Below are 17,465 nucleotides of genomic sequence, written 5' to 3' on the forward strand. Positions count from 1 at the left end.
AAGGAATATATCGTGATGGACACAGATGTGACGTTTTTACTCTTATATTCATGCAGAGTGTGTGGAACTAACTAAGGATGAAAAAGGACCTTTCAATTGCCCAGACTCTAATGTGTAATTCATGGTTTTCTCGTAAGAAATTGTGGCATGTCGCTCCCTGTTTATTGGTCTGTAAACAATGTTATTTCTTAGTGGAAAGCTCATGTATCGTTATGTAAATAAAGTGTAAGATAAATATACTTATATACCTATAGAAACGACATTCTGGTTCTTTCTTTACAATTTCTGTTGCGTATTTTGATGTGAAAGAACCGAATATATGGCCTAAAAGTATATTTTAACAATATCTTCACTGCACCCATGTTATTATTTGCAATATGTTCCAATTTTCAGTAAACGTCCAGAAATGTTCCCTCTTTTGAATCGTGCCACTATACTGCTTTTCCGGATTCTCTGGAGTAGCGACGCGCAGAGGGGAAAGCTTGTGGGCGGGGTCAGACTAGGTGGAGAAGGGTGCGGGATGAAAGCAACGAAGTGCTGCGCGGTGTAACGGCCGTAAAGCAAAACGCTTTCTGCTGCCAATTTCTTCTTTTATTCTTAACAATGGCCAGTGTATTGTTATACACAAATAACAAATAATATTGCACGTTTATTTGTCTTTTGATGCTACGAAGAACAGAAAAAAATTAAAACAAATTTAAACATACATTTTCAAAAAACATGCAAATAACCACGAACTATGAGACATCGTGTATCAAAATGAGTTTTAAACAAGTATGAAAAACATGTTTCAAACCCTTTGTTTTAAACATTTGTAAAAAAAAACAAAGCCACGTGTTTTAAACTTTTCAAACAAGTTGTTCTCGAACACATTCAACACTATGAGGCGCTCTCCTGAATGCAGAGTTCCCCTAGACTTGCGAGCTGACATGTGTACTACGGAACTACTGGACCGCGAATGAGCCCCTTCCCCTCCGCGCGTTCATTGGACGAGGCGCACACCCTTTCACATGCGCAAAGAACGCGTTCGCGTTCTCTTACTCCAGAGAATCCGGGAAAGGAATATAGTTTTACCTTTCTGACTTTGTACATTCTTAGAAACATACAAAACTTAGGTAGGCCATATTGGGTTCAGGTATCTTCCTTGATATAAAAAATCAAATAAAAGAGACGCAAGCATTTTGTACCAGTTGAAGACATTAATGTGTGCATTCATTTGTTTCAGACTGTTCGAGGAGCACCAGGAACTTCTGGGTCTGTTCGAAAAGTTCAAAGAGCTGAAGACTCGAGAGGAACAAGTGAACAGCATGGAGCTGCAGGAACACGCGAACAAGGTGATGTCCACGCTGGACGAGGGCATCAAGGGACTGGACAACCTCGATTTCTTCTTCGACTACCTCTTCCAGGTGGGCGGGTCCCACAGGCGAATTCCAGGATTCAAGAAGGAATATTTCTGGGTGAGTGCTTTTGTTGTAATCTGTGATCATTGGATCATTGATGGCAGTTTTTTCATGGTACCACACAAGGATTTAAACCATTATTTTACTATGTTTTCCCTTCCGTTTTGTCCCATTTTCCTCCCTCCCCCTCTCTTTCTCTTCGACTGTCTGTCTGGTTTCTTTATCTTGGTCGTCTCTCATTTCTTTTTATCTGTTTTCCTTTCTTCCACGAATCTCTCCATTAATCTGTGTCCGGTTTCTGTAATTCTCTTTCTTTCTACTACCACTTCTTTCACTTCATCAATACTCTTACTTTCTCTTCTTTAAAATGTTTCATTTAATGATTAAGTAAGTATGACGTCACATCTCTCACTTCCGGAAACCTCTTTAGAAAATGTCCCACAGGCGATCATGTGCAATTATTTTTTCTATTAGTTCAAATCAGTGTTTGGAAGTAACTAGTTACAAGTAACTTAGTTACAAGTAACTTAGTTACAAGTAACAGTTACTTTTTTGAGAAAATTTAACTGTGACTAACTAGTTACTTTTAAAAGTGAATAACTGTAACTTTAACTGAGTTACTTTTTTACGATAGAAGTAACGTTTTAACAGTTACTTTTACAGTGACCTTGACAGTTACTTTGCGACCATTAAATTGTTGTGTAATAAATCAATGGCGATTTTGGACTCAAAGTGAGCCGGCTTATATAAAAGCCCATTCTTTGATACATTAATTCTTGCAAACAATAGATGAAGAGGCAAAGAGAAAGTTGTTGTACTAAATTTGTCTCCTGGCGGTGGTCAGTCGGTAGACTCCAGCCAGGTGCCAGGAATTTCAAGGTTTATCGTACGTTTCATCTTTCGTTTGGTAGACCTGAATTCCAAAGCGATGTACACGCCTCGCAAGAGGGGTGGATTTCCCAGAAGCAGGAAGATAAGCCTCTAGGAGAAAAATTCCTTCCTACTGCAATTACCAGTTGTGTGCTGTGAAGTGTCTCTTGTTTCTGTAGTTTGTTCCTCTGTGGTGTTCCTCTGTGACCTTATAACTTCCCCCTTCTGTAAGCAGCAACCGATAGTTTTTGTTCTTTGCTATAATATCGGATTAAGCTGAAAAGGGACGTACTGCAATATTTCAGTGTTTTTAAGAAAGAATTCAACGGTACTGGTAGTATGAACGAAACTGAACAATACGAGAGCTAGCAAATGCGCATATGAATGGAAAACAATGTAATTGTTTCCACGTGATTTCATTTATCTCAGTTCCTGATAATTTAAAAATGGAAGTAAAAATATTTCCGGTTAGAATTAGCTTATTTATGATTATTCAGCATTTCTGGACATTTTGAAAAAGAAATATATTTTGGTAAGTGCTATTCTTTTAAGATTTAAATGAGAACCCATTTTCTTGAAATAACAGATACGACAGATCTCACCATTATTATTGATACAACAGTGAATTACAACACTCAAGTGGCAAAGTAACGAATCAGGAAGACCCTAGCCATCATTCTTGCTTGTTTATGTAATCCTCTCAGAGAGAACTGAAGGGGTAAATTTAAAATGCCATTTTTACCTTCATTGATAACGCACAATTATAGGATACTACATTATATTTTTTATCATTTTCTGGTTCATAAACACTTGAAATTGTACAACAAATTTATTTCTCTCTGACACGCCCTTTATGCGAATCAGACCTTACTTCTTAGAATATATTCTACGTGAGTGATATCTCTCTCTCTTTCTATACAGTTTCTAGAATCCCCCCACTCCAATGGACATTAAGAACAACAATGAAAATAAATACAAATGTTTAAGTCGCAGTAGCTCAGGTCAACCTCCGTGGCGGAGTGGTTAGCATAACGCACTATATGTCAGGAGTCCCGGATTCTAGTTCGTTTCGGACATGGATGTTTGTGTTTGTTCCAATGAGAATACAGAAAATTTCGAGCGGGATTTCAGAGAACTTCCACCTTCTCCTCTGAAACACGTCAATGGGAACCTCCGGATTGTTTATTAACACTTCCAGTCGCCAAAAAATTCGCACACCACGCCTTAATGGTTTTCCCATCAAGTGCTTCACCTCAATATTCTCTCTGGTAATTTATTTGCACTGTAATGATTGATTTGTTCTCTTCATACCAGAATACAGATTGTGCGCGCTGCTGCGAAGTCGCCATTGTGCTTTATGCGATTGTGGCGCTGCATAGTGAGAGAACGGTGAACTTCGAGGTCATGCAATAAAATTCTTTGAGTTTCTCTTTCGTCTAGTACCACTCGCAAACCATTATGTTTCATAACCTTTTAGCAGTGATGAATTGAAATGTGGGAGGTTTGCTTTTATCTGCATAACATACGAGTTTGGACTTGGGATCACATTTCGGTACAACTGAAGCTCCTACTTAGTATCTTATGTGGAGAAATTTGAAATTTGCGAATGAAGGAGACTTTGTGTAAATAAACATACTTTCTTAAGACTCTTTTGAACCTTTGGCCAATTCCACCCAAGCCGTTTTTGAGAATTTCTCTAATTTCGAAAAACCGCTATGACCGCTAAAACCACAATAATGCACTGTGACTGGTGAACGATAAGTAGCTGATCTAGGTGTTCAGAAATATGAATGCAATGCAATGTTCAAATAGGGACAATTGACGTACTGGGAATTATTGTTATGAGAGAGAGATAGAGAGAGATGAAGAAAAACAATAAGGAAAATATGACGTGAACAGCGTAGTTACAGAGAACATACAGTGACGCGGGGCCCACAACCCAAATTTTTCACAAGTCTGAATTACATATGACCTATGTCACCACACTATAAAACTTTTTACAATTATTATTATCTAAGAGCAATGGGCAGAATATGTTGAAGGTTAAAAACAAGAATTATAGAAGTCTAATTAAAGTCTCTTAACATTTCCGATATGCCTCTGCTGATACGCTCATTGTATTTAATTAAAAATCTGCGTATGTTCAATAACAAACGATTGCTTTACATATAAACTGCAATTTTAATCATATCCAATCACGTTCTCCATTATAATTCTCTTTTCTTTAATTTTCATTGAATTTTGAAACTGTAGTGAATATATGTTTCTTGAAATGATATTTTCACTTCATATCATTCTGTAATTAAACGAATATTTATATTCATATTTGGCCCACTCCGATGGCGCAGTGGTAGCGTCGTCGCCTTGTAGCCAAGGGGTTCCGGGTTCAATAGCCGGTGGAGGAACATAGTGGCTTGGATCCCACTTTAAACTGTAGGTCCAATCCCGATTAGTCATACTGTGCATAAAGTGGACTTAAAAACATCAAATCAATCAATTAATATTACCTATTTTTGGTTAAAGTATTTGAAAACGATTAATTGGCTAGACTCCACAATCGACCTTTGTGTTTTACCGTTTGAAAGTTAAAAATAATATTGTTCGCTAATAGTACGTATTAACACTTCGAATTGCCACTGTGCATTTCTCAATTTCCTTTAACCTAATCCATGTTGTAAACACACAGTATTGCCAGGTCGTGGTTTTCAACGTGGATATATATGCAAATTTACACTAGGATTCAACTTTTTTTTAAAAGTTTTCATTCGTAAAAATAGTGTTGGGCAGGTTCTAACATGCCTTTAAGGGAACTTTATAGAAAAAGGCGGGGCCGCGGTAGGTCAATTACCCCAGGGGCGGAGCCCGGAATCGGGGGACAATCCATCGGTACGAGTGCTACGAAACTGACATGGCCACAAGTAGTACTTCCACCTCGCAACTTTAAAGGGCTGTATCTCCACTTTAAACGGATGTACACTAGTAAATATTTGATTCCGCGCTCCAGAATATTGTTTTTCACAATTTGAAACACACAATCTTCCTAAAAACAAAAAAAATCCCTCCCGAAATCGAGGGACCCATGTGCTCTTGGTTACTTTGCTGTTCAAGGTTGTCCTAGCGTTGTGCGATAAGGGAGACCCTTACTTCCGCTGACTCCCTTATGGCACATTACTCGAGGAATGCCTACGTTGTTAGCTTAGGTCTGTTAGGTTACCCTTAGCATAATTACACTGCAAATGTATTATACGCTAAAATAACTAAAACCAATAAGCCTAACATCACAAATTAAGCATTTAACTTACTTCATCACATAAATTACACTCATTATGTTTAATTTATAAATGGAGGTTTCCGAAACTTAATAATACGTTTTTCTACACTTTCCATTGCTTCCGCACCTTAAATCAAACATTTCTGTAAACCTTGATTAAAAACCTTTCCAACCATGTATGATACATATTTCTATTAGGAAGGGTCGATTCGACATCCTTACCGTTATTATGTGTCACTTTATTTATACATTTTGGATATTTTTAAGTATATCAAAACAATCCAGAAAGTCAGTAAAAATTTAATTAGTTGCTTAATTGGAAGCACCTGTGTCCGAGTTCTCCCTCCCTACGGCCGTTTAGATGTGGTGCCACACTTTCCTAGCCAAACGTAAGTCTAGATCTGACCGGGGCCTCAGAGATGAGTATATTTCGTGTAACGGGCCACAACCTGCGAGTCTAAAAGGACTGATGACGTCAAAAGATTTGTCGTGCGTTTTGGGGAAATACATGTATTTGAATGAGCGATTTGCACGATAAAGAGTTCCTGTAAATCTATTCATTTCAGAGTAAGAATAATAATTGTCATCGCAAATTAAACATAGTTGTCTCCTGTTCAGTTACAAGTAAATTTATGCGTTTGTATGTAGTACAACAATTAATTATATGTTAGTAAAAAAATCTGTGTTCAATCTGTACGAAGTATACGACATTTAAGAATTTGTGAACAGAGCTGAATGGTAATATTAATTACAAGGATGCCGGCCATGCATAGCTACGGGGTGTGCCGGGTGTGCCTAGGCACACCGTAATGGGCTGCTTTATCAAAGAGAATTAAAGACAGATATTTCAATAAGAGAGAAAATAAACAGCAGTTTGTAAGAAGTTGAAAATGTCATTACTTGGTACAAACGTGTGCATTATCGCTGATGAAACGAGTGTCTGTAGTTTTTCGATTTTTTGATGTCATTGGAGAAAGAAGATATTTACTGCATTCTACTCTGTACTGCAGCGCTTTTCGTCTATACTAGGGATGGCCAAACGGATCCGGATCCGAAAAATCCGGATCCGAGGATCCGGATCCGGATCCAAAAGTTACGGATCTGGATCCGGATCCGAAAATTCCGGATCTGGATTCGGATCCGAGAGTTCCGGATCCGAAAGTTCCGGATCTAGATCCGGATCCGGGTCCGAAAATACCGGATTTTTTGGATCCGGATCCGAGAGTTTCGTATCTCAATCCCATTATAATATTACCACACCTTAGGTATTATGATCTTCGATTACAAAGAAATTTTTCATTAGTTAGTCCTACAAGAATTTTTTCAAGTGTTGTTCCTAAAATACTTTGCTACGCATCGGCTAACACACTCGTGCACAAAAAATAATCTTACTTGTTTAACATAAAATGTCAGAGGTGATTTTGTAAATGCCATTGAAACGAATATGTATTCATTCGAATGTATTGGAAATGAAAACATACATAAATGTGAGACATTCAATTCCAGGATGAAACCTTTAACACATATAACAAGATAGAAATGTTATACAAAAATTATACAATTGTTCTACAGTTACAGTTTTACAAATTAAAATAAAACATTATAATATATGCAGTGTTATATAGTTACAAAGTGTAAGACTAACAAGGGAGGTTATCTAAGTGTCCCCCTCCGATTTCCATGAAACTTGGCAGGCGTATAGTGGGGCCCAATCGAAGAAATACGTGTTTTTTTTGTTTCAGCTAAAAAACGGTTTTAGGGGGCAAAACCCCCTCAAATGTCAATATGAGGACAAATAAATTTAAGTGTGCATAAGACCTATGTGTCCCCGTCTGATTTCCATGATACTTGGCAGGTGTGTGTATAAACGGGCCCAAATGAAGAAATACGTGTTTTTTTTTGTTTCGGCTAAAAAACTGTTTTAGGGGGCAACCCCCCCTCAAATGTCAATACGAGGACAAATTTAAGAGTGCATTTGACCTATGTGCCCCCCTTCCGATTTCCATGAAACTTGGCAGGTGTATAGTGGGGCCCAATCGAAGAAATACGTGTTTTTTTGTTTCAGCTAAAAAACTGTTTTACAGGGCAAAACCCACTCAATTGTCAAGATGAGGACAAATTGAAGTGGGGATCTGACCCCTGTGTCCCCCTCCGATTTCCATGAAACTTGGCAGGTGTGTGTATAAACGGACCCAAATGAAGAAATACGTTTTTTTTTTGTTTGGGCTAAAAATTTGTTATAGGGGGAAACCTCCCCTCAAATGTCAAGATGAGGACAAATTGAAGTGGGGATCTGACCCCTGTGTTCTCTTCCGATTTCCATGAAACGTGGTAGGTGTATAGAGGGGCCCAAAGGAAGAAATACGTGTTTTTTTGTTTCAGCTAAAAACTGTTTTAGGGGGCAAAATCCCCTCAAATGAAAAGATGAGGACAAATTGAAGTAAGGATCTGACCCCTGTGTCCCCCTCCGATTTTCATGAAACTTTGCAGGTATATAGAGGGGCCCAAAGGAAGAAATACGTGTTTTTATTGTTTCGGCTAAAAAACTGTTCTAGGGGGCAAAACTCGCCTCAAATATCAAGATGAGTACAAATTGACGTGGGGATCATCTGACCCCTGTGTCCCCCTCCGATTTCCATGGAATTTGACAGGTGTATAGAGAGGCCCTATGCCCCCTGTTTCTTCCTATGCCATATTTACCTGGTTTCAGGGTCAGATCCTCCACTTCAATTTCTTCTCGTCTTGACATTTGAAGGGGGGGGCCTCTATACAACTGTCAAATTTCATGGAGATCGGAGGGGGAGACTTAGACCTCCCTTGTAAGTGTATTAATTAATTACAAATCGCGCACGCGGGTACACACACACACACACACACACATATATATATATATATATATATATATATATATATATATATATATATATATATATATATTATATATATATATTATATATATATATGTATATTAGCAGGTAACAATATGTTATAAGCACATTCTTACTTTCCAAAAGAAGCGCATGTGGGATGGCAAAACGGATCCGGATCCGAAAATTCCGGATCCGGATCCAAAAGTACCGGATCCGGATCCGAATATTCTGGATCCGGATCCGAAAGTTCTGGATCCGGATCCGAAAGTTCCGGATCCGGATCTGAAAATTCCGGATCCGCGGATCCGGATCCGAAAAAATTTAGGATCCGGATCCGGATTTCGGATCCGCCAGGATCCGGATCTGGCCATCCCTAGTCTATACCTGTCACAAGCTGCACGTGTGAGAGAGCTTTCTCCAAGCTTACCCAAGTTAAAACTAAATTAAGAGCAACTCAGAAGCAGGATAGATTGGAAGCCCTGCTCTTGCTATTTGTGGAACAGGGAAAAGCTTAGTCTATTGATGTAAATGAAGTTATTGATGAGTTTAAGAACATTGTACCTTTTGAGAGACGTCTCTTGTTATAGATGACGAGTATTTTGATGTATTTGTTTGTAACATTTATGAACATTTTGTGTGTGTGTAATTTCTATGTAATTTGATTATTTTCTACTACATATATACAGAAATTTTCAACACTGTCATTTAGTGAATTTATATTCCTTTACAAACATCAGTGCAGTTAGTTGCAAAATATGCTATTAAAAAGGTACAAGACCTCATTTTCTTTCTTTGTGCACACCCAAGTATAAAGTTCTAGCTACGCCTATGCAGCCTTGTAACTATAATATTCCTTTATTTAACACGAAAAAATGTTGATTGTTATTTATATGTCCGCATTATTGCTCATAAGTTGTCTGAAATTGTGCAGTTCAAAGTGCAAGAGTCACGTCTTTAACACGTTTTACTTTCTATTCACAGTGGAGGATATCCACTTACATCTTCGTGCTATGTTCCAATTTACAACAATTATGTGCTTCATGATATACATGAGGTGAAAGAAATATAGGCATAATATACATCAATAGAATTTTACGAATTTGTTCAATTTTATTAACCTATTCCACAAATACAACGTGGATAATTTTGTACCTTTTTACTCAGTAATCGATGTTATATTTTGCCTTTGTCGATTATTTCTGTTAATAACAGGAAGATCTTTTTGATTATTGCGATGTAGTTAGCGAACTATATATAAACGTGCACTTGTGTCACCAACGTTTAAGGTTCTTGGAAATGTAGACAAGTTGTAGAGAAGTTGCTAAAGTAAAAATTTACTATCCTAAAGAATAACGATTAGTACATTTGCATAGTCAGTCATTGTGATTTCATGTAACACATTTGATTGATTTACATTTATGCTCTGTGGAAAAGTAGGGGAGCGAGATATTATCTCAACCTGTTCTAAATATCACAAGTACAGGGGAAAATATAATTATCAACTTACATGTCAGCGAATATTGCATGACACGATTTCAGTACATGTCCAGGTACAGTTAGAAGTAAATTGTCGTTGTTAGGGATGAATGAAACACACGCTGATATGTATTAAAAGTTACGCCTTATCCTGAAAAATAACTTGTCTCTTGGTTTTTACCAGTATCTAACTTGTTTACCGAAAAGGGATATAATTATAAGGACTTTAGAATACGATATTCTTTTAACAATAATCTCCTGATAGAGTATGAGGTTTATTGTGTCTTCTTTCTTTTTGCTTTGGACTACTTAATTAAAGTAAGTTGCTTGCATGTTGCATTAATATTCTCAACAAGTTTAATTTTCAGTGTGATCGTAAATCCCTTTTCAATTACTGTTAGTTAGGTCATTTAAGATTGGTGTTCTTAGCATATAGGTATTGCGAATAGGTGAGCTAGTATGTTTCTTGTATTAGTATTTGTACACTTTCTCTCTTTGATGCATGTAAGATTTTGATGCGAAAAATGGTTTAAAATAAAAATGTAACCTACAACCAAACCACGGGAACTTATGCATCCAAATATTTACCAGATTTCTAAAAAATTAAACATTTATTCAAATTAGACACGTGAATTAAGTTTCCAAAGTTGTAAAGCTTATTTAATACGAAATTCCAATCTCACAAGCTCTTTCCTCAACCTTCTCTACGTAAACGTTTACAAAATTATATTTTTAACTTGGACCGTAAGATTTTATTTCACAGGAATTATATACTAACGATGATAATTCTTTATGAACTTACAGTAAGTTCCAAATGTAGGATGAAATTTTATCTATATCTCATTTCTTTCCATTGGTAATTTGAAAAATAAAGGTGCAGAACGGTAAAGATTGGATTTTACTTTTATCAATATTATTTACGTATTTTCCAATGTCATATAACATTTGAAACGTTCTTCAGGTGAAAGCATCGTTCAGAACGAATAAGAGAGGACTGACTATTCACTCAGGAAACTAAATATTATACTCTTACAATGCACTTCGTTAACTGTTGTAAATGGACTATACTTGACTAATCCTGTGACGTCACGGAAGCTGGTGTGAGGCCCGTACATAAGTATAAGTATCTCGGAGGCCCCGATCTGACACCACATCCATTTGCACCATGAAAGTTTAACGGCTGATTCCAAGCCAGAAACTTTCCCCAAAAATACAACTTCCACATAAATACTTTACAATGAACTCGATTAAACATTTATCAGTTCGGAAAGACACTGCGTTGAAAAATAGGGAAAGAAAAATCTTTACATGTGATGAGAAAATACACCACGCTTACCTTTGCTGTCATCAGTTCTAGCTCACTGTCACGATAAACACTGCGAGTTCAAAAATTCATAGCAGCGCTCATCTTTTTTCGCCGGCCACGTTCGGAATCTCACGGCTAGCGTCATCAGTTTAACCAGTGGGGATGTCAGGTAGATAATAGATGACCGCTGAGTGACTGTCAACTTGAATTAGAGAGGTGGGCATTTATCTGATCGTTCATCAAAATGGCGACACACTGTTGGGTAGATTGATTAGTCTGAAAGAGTAATACTTTTTTGTGGAAGGGTGACTTTCCATGACGTAAAACTGAAACAAAATGTTGATGTATTCTGGACTCGTTTCTAGATTGAAGTCCGATAGGAATCAAATTACCATTTGAAACGTTGAAATGTATATCGTTTCTGTGTGTTTAGATTATTAATTACTTGTAGGAGCACTCCAAGGGAGTATAGATGGATGCGAAAAACAGCTGAGAAAGTTCTTAATTGTTGAACAAATAAAAAAGAATGAGACCTATCTTACGAAAAATAAATTTTAAATTAAATTCTAGAGAAAATATATATTTTACTTGGTTGTTCAAATATCACTGTAAACATAAATTAGTGATTGTTAATACCGTATAAAACCCCACCTGGATTTTCGGGATCGAATCTAGGCTGTCCCAGCCTAGAGCAACTCGCCTCTGCGAGAGGTACCTTTTACATGTAAGGGAACTCGCCCCTGTGAAATAAGGAGAACATTAACACATTCAATATTTAACACTTCTATGGACTAGACATGGCGAGGTCATGATAGCAATAGAAAGGATGTTCGTTTACCTGTAGATTCCTGTAGAGATGATCGTCTCCGCTGATTTGGTAGATAAGGCACGGTCCTGAATTGAGACGCCTTTAGGGAGCGCAAGTTCCCGCTTATAAGTCTAGCGTAGCACCGATATTCAATCTATAACTTGGAGATAGCAACTGTTTACTCTATAACTGGGGCTGAGATCTGTTATCGCGATCTATTTAAAGGGGATTCAAATTTCAGATCGTTAAAGCCGTTGGAGGAGTTCCGTTTTGTCGTTAACTGTGTTTTCTTCCATAAGGCTGACGTTGCGTTATTTCAACGATTTCCTGTGAATTTCCGTGTCAGCGGAGTTTTCAGATCCACTGAAGGTCGCTGGTGTAATATGCTTGTAAGAAGCTACTTCCAGCGCTTCCGCCGGACCCTTTGCCGAAGTGATTAGTCTATCGATCTCTGATGCCAGGGGTTCCGGGTTCGAATCACGCCTTTGGCGTGATACGGTACACCGTGATTGATATGTCTGAGAAACATTAAGTTGCTGACCAATGCAGTTTATTAAGATGTAAAAACACTTAACATGTAACGTTTCAACTCTGTATCAGGGTCTTCCTCAGACGAAGAACTAAACTTAAAAAAAATCTGAAACGTTACATGTTAAGTGTTTTTACATCTTAATAAACTGCCTTGGTCAGCAACTTAGTGTTTTTTTAATATGGAAACAAGGCTTAATTATATTACTGAGAAACACGTTAGAAATTCACCTCAGATAAACGATGCAACGGATAGTGATAATTTTGATGCCGGTAGAACGAGAAACTCTTCAAGTTTTTGTAGGTCTAATTACCACAGTTCGCCGCTAGGAGGCAGTAGTACCAGTGGCAGAAAATATGACGTTCAGTAAACGTAAGAAGGTGTTTTTTGTTTTGGAATACGCAAGAACTTTGATCGCTGTGACTGTGCAACGAGGCTTTCGAGCAGTTTCATGAGCCTCCACTCCCCGCAATACTCCAGGAACTTCTCAACTGTATCACGGCGGCTATGTCACTGAACATCCGTGACATGCTAATGGTACGAAATGAAGCACAGGTTAGATATCTGAGGCATAAGCAAAGATATATAGATAATGTCTAACGTGTATAAAAATATGGAGTTTGTAGTTCTTTCGGCATTAGAATTACTACTGTCATTGTATCGTTTATCTGTAGTGAATTTATAAAATGTTCCACAGGCTTATAAATCACCCTGTATAACTTGGAGCGGATTCTGGCCTATTTGACTTTTTTATTAATTTGTAATAATTAGAGCTAGGATTTTGATGACCTTAAAATTGCCAAAAAATGACCTTTAAAAATGCATTTATGACCTAATGCATGCAAGAAAATGTCCCATAAACTTAGAAAAATGATCTAAAAATTCTGAAAGATTTGTAGAACAAATTTATAAACTACCAAGAGAAATTCAAATTACAAATTAACGTTACAGTATCTATCACATGTTCATTGTGTATGGTAGTACAAGTAAGAAAGTTCACTTTTTGTCATCTTTTACACTTTAAGTACTGAGTTGCAGTACACAATGAAATTCATATGCGAATTTTAAAAAATGAATGATTGTCGGTTGTCGGACAAGAGAGCCTTGTACATGGAAAAACTTCTCTCGATTTCCAATTAACTTGACTTGAAATAAACAATATCACTTGCTGTTAAGTACAGCGCCTAGAATAACGTAGTGTAGAAAACGGCATGGTTCTCCGCTCTCTGGCTGGTTCCACTCGAAAATGATCCGCTAGAGGCGCTGGTGTTGACCCCGGTGCTTGGTGTTCGACTGCTTATAATGGAAGTAAATGGGTTTTTTGCTGCAACGTCTGATTCTTTTCCTTGTAACATTTCTTTGTATCAGAAAATTGTTATGATATTTGGTACAGTAGTCGCGAAAATATTAAAGAATATTATGAACCGTCGATCATGACCTGTCCTTGAGTTTTTTATTAACAATACGGAAGAAAACATAGGTATGGATTGTAACACGTAACATGACAATTGCTGCGAGAATTAGTATTGTGTATGCATTATCCTGAAAGGTTCATTAATATTGTCATTGTCACAAATATTATTTTTATGGAAATTCGGACAGACAATACTCGTTTATTTTTCAAAGATTGTTTTACATCCACTCGCGTGTTGTCCAACTTACCGCCCAAAAACTCACAAGCGTAAAATATGACCCTTTTCGTTTCCTGCTTACTGGAAAAATGTAAACAACGCGTTGGTTGAGTTATATTTTCACCATGTCTGGAAACTGTCGCCACTGTTTTGTGCCTGGTTGTTCTAGTGGATATCGTTCAAGTAAAGAAAAGGGTATTTGTATATTTAGTGTTCCCAAACAAAAAGATAAATTAGCCGAGTGGAATCGTGCAATTCCCAGAGCTGACAAGGAACTCTATGACACAGCTGGTGTTTGTGAATTGCATTTCGATGAACAATACATTATCAGAGATTATGTTCACGTAATAAATGGTAAGGAGGTAAGGTTGCCAAGGGGGAGGATATTATTTTTGGGGGGATTCAAAAAGTGCAATACAGAATTCAGAACAATAACAACAATAAGAACATAGTTATACAAATAGTTTGCTTTTGCAAACTGTAATTGACTTCATTATATATCCGAGAACGTAGTTTTAGAAATTTGTGCTATTATTATATGATCATACGATGTTAAACCAGCCAGCAATTGCACTGCCTGTAAATCGTCCATAAATGCTTTCCCATAAAAAAATAAAAAATAATCCAATGAAATAAATAAAAAATGAATAAATACAACGGTGGACTTATGTTAATTTGCGGTTTATTTTCATCAAGTACAAGGTAGACATTTTACAGCCAAGTCACGAGTCAAAATGCACAGTCCTTAACACCAATGTTCTACTTACCAATCGACACGAATGTAAAGCAATTTGTTGATAGAGATGACAAGGTACATCCTAATCGGCTATTTGAACTCCATGGAATATGAAATTAAATTCTTTCGAATATCTGCATTTCGGGAAAATGACTTCATAATATGTACGCCACGAAACATTTTTTCTCCTTCATGACACTATTTCCATTTTATTAGTATACAAAAATTAACTTGTGTACACAATCCAACGTTTGACGTCTAGCCTCACATGCGATATGTTGATGCTCGTGTTGCGTTGCACATAAAACGTATTTATGTTACTTTTCGGTGTAAATTAATGCCATTTCGTGACTGCAAATCACTCCACATATATAACTGTTTCCATCAATTCACTTACCGCCTTTCTAGAGAAACAAATCTACACAATATATTCCAAAAACTAACTAAGCCGCAATACTTTCATAACAAAATTAGCACCTGGGTCGATCGCACTGCCATCTACTTGTCATCTTCTCGGGGAACCAGTTTCAAGTTGGACTTGTGATTTTGCTATCGGTTAAACCAAGAATGTATGGTCTGGACTTTTTTATTTAACAAGGAATTCCAAACACAGCATTAGCCATTTTGCATTGGAATGTACTATCAAAAGAAAATAACAAGCGGTAAAGTAACTTATACAATCTTCTAAAACGTGCCTGATTTCCAGAAATGTCAGTTTGGTTAGGTGGATTATTGTATTGCCTGGGTTGTCTGTGGAACAAGAAACTTGACTTCTACAAGTTGAGTCCTCAGGTAATGATAGGTGGCTCTTGAAAGTGAATTTTCTGGAGTAGTCGTTCGCTTCTGATGTTTCAATTGGCTATAAAGGAATATGGGATCTGCCAGTTTATATCTCTCGTGGGGAGCGAATTTAACATTCATCTCAGAAGGATGGATTCTTGCAGGTGTTTCGTTGATGAAGGAACTAACAATATCTGAAATATAATATTCTGTAGAAGTTCAGGCTTCTGCCTATTTGCTCATGATCACTGTGCGAATTAAGATTTTTGCTTGAGGTGGGCGATGCTCACTCAGTGGCGTACTTCTGATTTCATTTCGGGGGGCTTTTCTTTCTATGCAAGTTTGTATCTGTTAACTAAACTATTGCCTTGCGATTCTAAGTATCTTAGAAAATTAGTTCTAAACTAGGTTGTTAAAACCTCATGATAACATTTACACGTGATTTAGAAACACTTAATTATATTTACATTCTAATAAAACCCCCAACTCATCCACAAAAGGAGCTTTCAAACTAGTAACACCGACTTTACGGGCTGTTCAACAACGGGTTATTTTAAAATTTATTTTGTTCAAACTTAATGTCCATCTAATCTACCTACACGTTTCTTGTGAGAGTCAGGGCCTGGGCATGGATGTTTGTGAGTGCCCATTTATCAATTTCATTACCACCATTCTCGCAAATTAGTCAACAATGGAACAAAAAGCGAAGTAAAATAAAGCAAATCAATCAATGAATCTTGTGAGAGCTTTACTTGTAAAATATCAACACTATGCCATGAAAACTTAAGTTGGAAACAGCTTGCAGTTGTCTCAACTCGGTAAGGTTGGCCAGTTTCAGAATGGTGTACTTCTTTCATCAATAAGGCTGCATACGTTTTGGCAGGGACATTTTTGGTGACTGAACCATTAATGGACGCGCATGATTTTATTTGTTTCTTATATAGTTAAGAAATTGTATTCTAAATGCTTTCAATCCAATTTTCTTTGAAGGGGATATAACATCCCTAGAAAATAAAAATAATTATATTTTGGATAAAATTTTCTGTGGGGGGATGACAGGGATAATCCCCTCCCCGCTGTTAATTCGCACACTGCTTATCATACTAAACATGGCGGTAGCTATAAGGGGCCGGGTTGGACGTCTTTGAGTCAGCAGTTTTCCCACAATCAAGTGGTCCACCCTGATAATTCCAATGGTGCCTTAGAGGTTTGTGCAAATCATCTAAGGGATGCATTTCTTCAAAAATTCACAAAATAGGTAAATAAATTACAGCGTTCACAAACCCATATATAGTATCATTAACAATACTGGAATTATACTTATTATAAATATTTCGTTTCGTTTGAGTTTGGTGTTTTAAGTCCACTTTGTGCACAGTAAGGCTAATCGGGATTGGACCTACAGTTTAAAGTGGGTTCCGAACCACTATGTGCCTCTACCGGGTACAAGGGGGCGGCGCTACCACTACGCCATCGGGGAGGCCCTATTTCGTTTGGTGCAAGACTCGTTGTATAAATGAAAAGTACCAATATTACTCCTAGATAATACTAGAAGTAATACATAGGAAAGTCATGTGGATTTTAAAAATGTTCATATTGTTCGGTTGGCAGCTCCAATGGCTTTAGATCCTTACGATTCTCTTCAAATATAGAGGTTTTGCTATATAATTCTATCATTTTCTCATAACAATGAAGGGTAATTTTATTTGGGCTGTTTTACGTCTCTTTTCTACCTATGATATTCACGACGATGAGGATGAATTGGTGGAAGGAATCTACACAATGAAA

General features: G+C 37.2%; 1 protein-coding gene across 1 annotated transcript in view; it reads left to right on the top strand.

Moving 5' to 3' along the window:
• LOC145981070 (neuroglobin-like) overlaps positions 1 to 17,465 on the top strand; it is a 178,358-nt gene that overhangs the window by 129,600 nt on the left and 31,293 nt on the right. Inside the window, exon 2 of the mRNA XM_083114187.1 lies at positions 1,226 to 1,457. Within this exon, the coding sequence (XP_082970313.1) occupies positions 1,226 to 1,457 (232 nt within the window). The remainder of the gene's footprint in view (positions 1 to 1,225; positions 1,458 to 17,465) is intronic.

Source organism: Lepisma saccharinum, chromosome 28, assembly GCF_977018435.1.
Source record: "Lepisma saccharinum chromosome 28, izLepSacc3.1, whole genome shotgun sequence".
NCBI lineage: Eukaryota > Metazoa > Arthropoda > Insecta > Zygentoma > Lepismatidae > Lepisma > Lepisma saccharinum.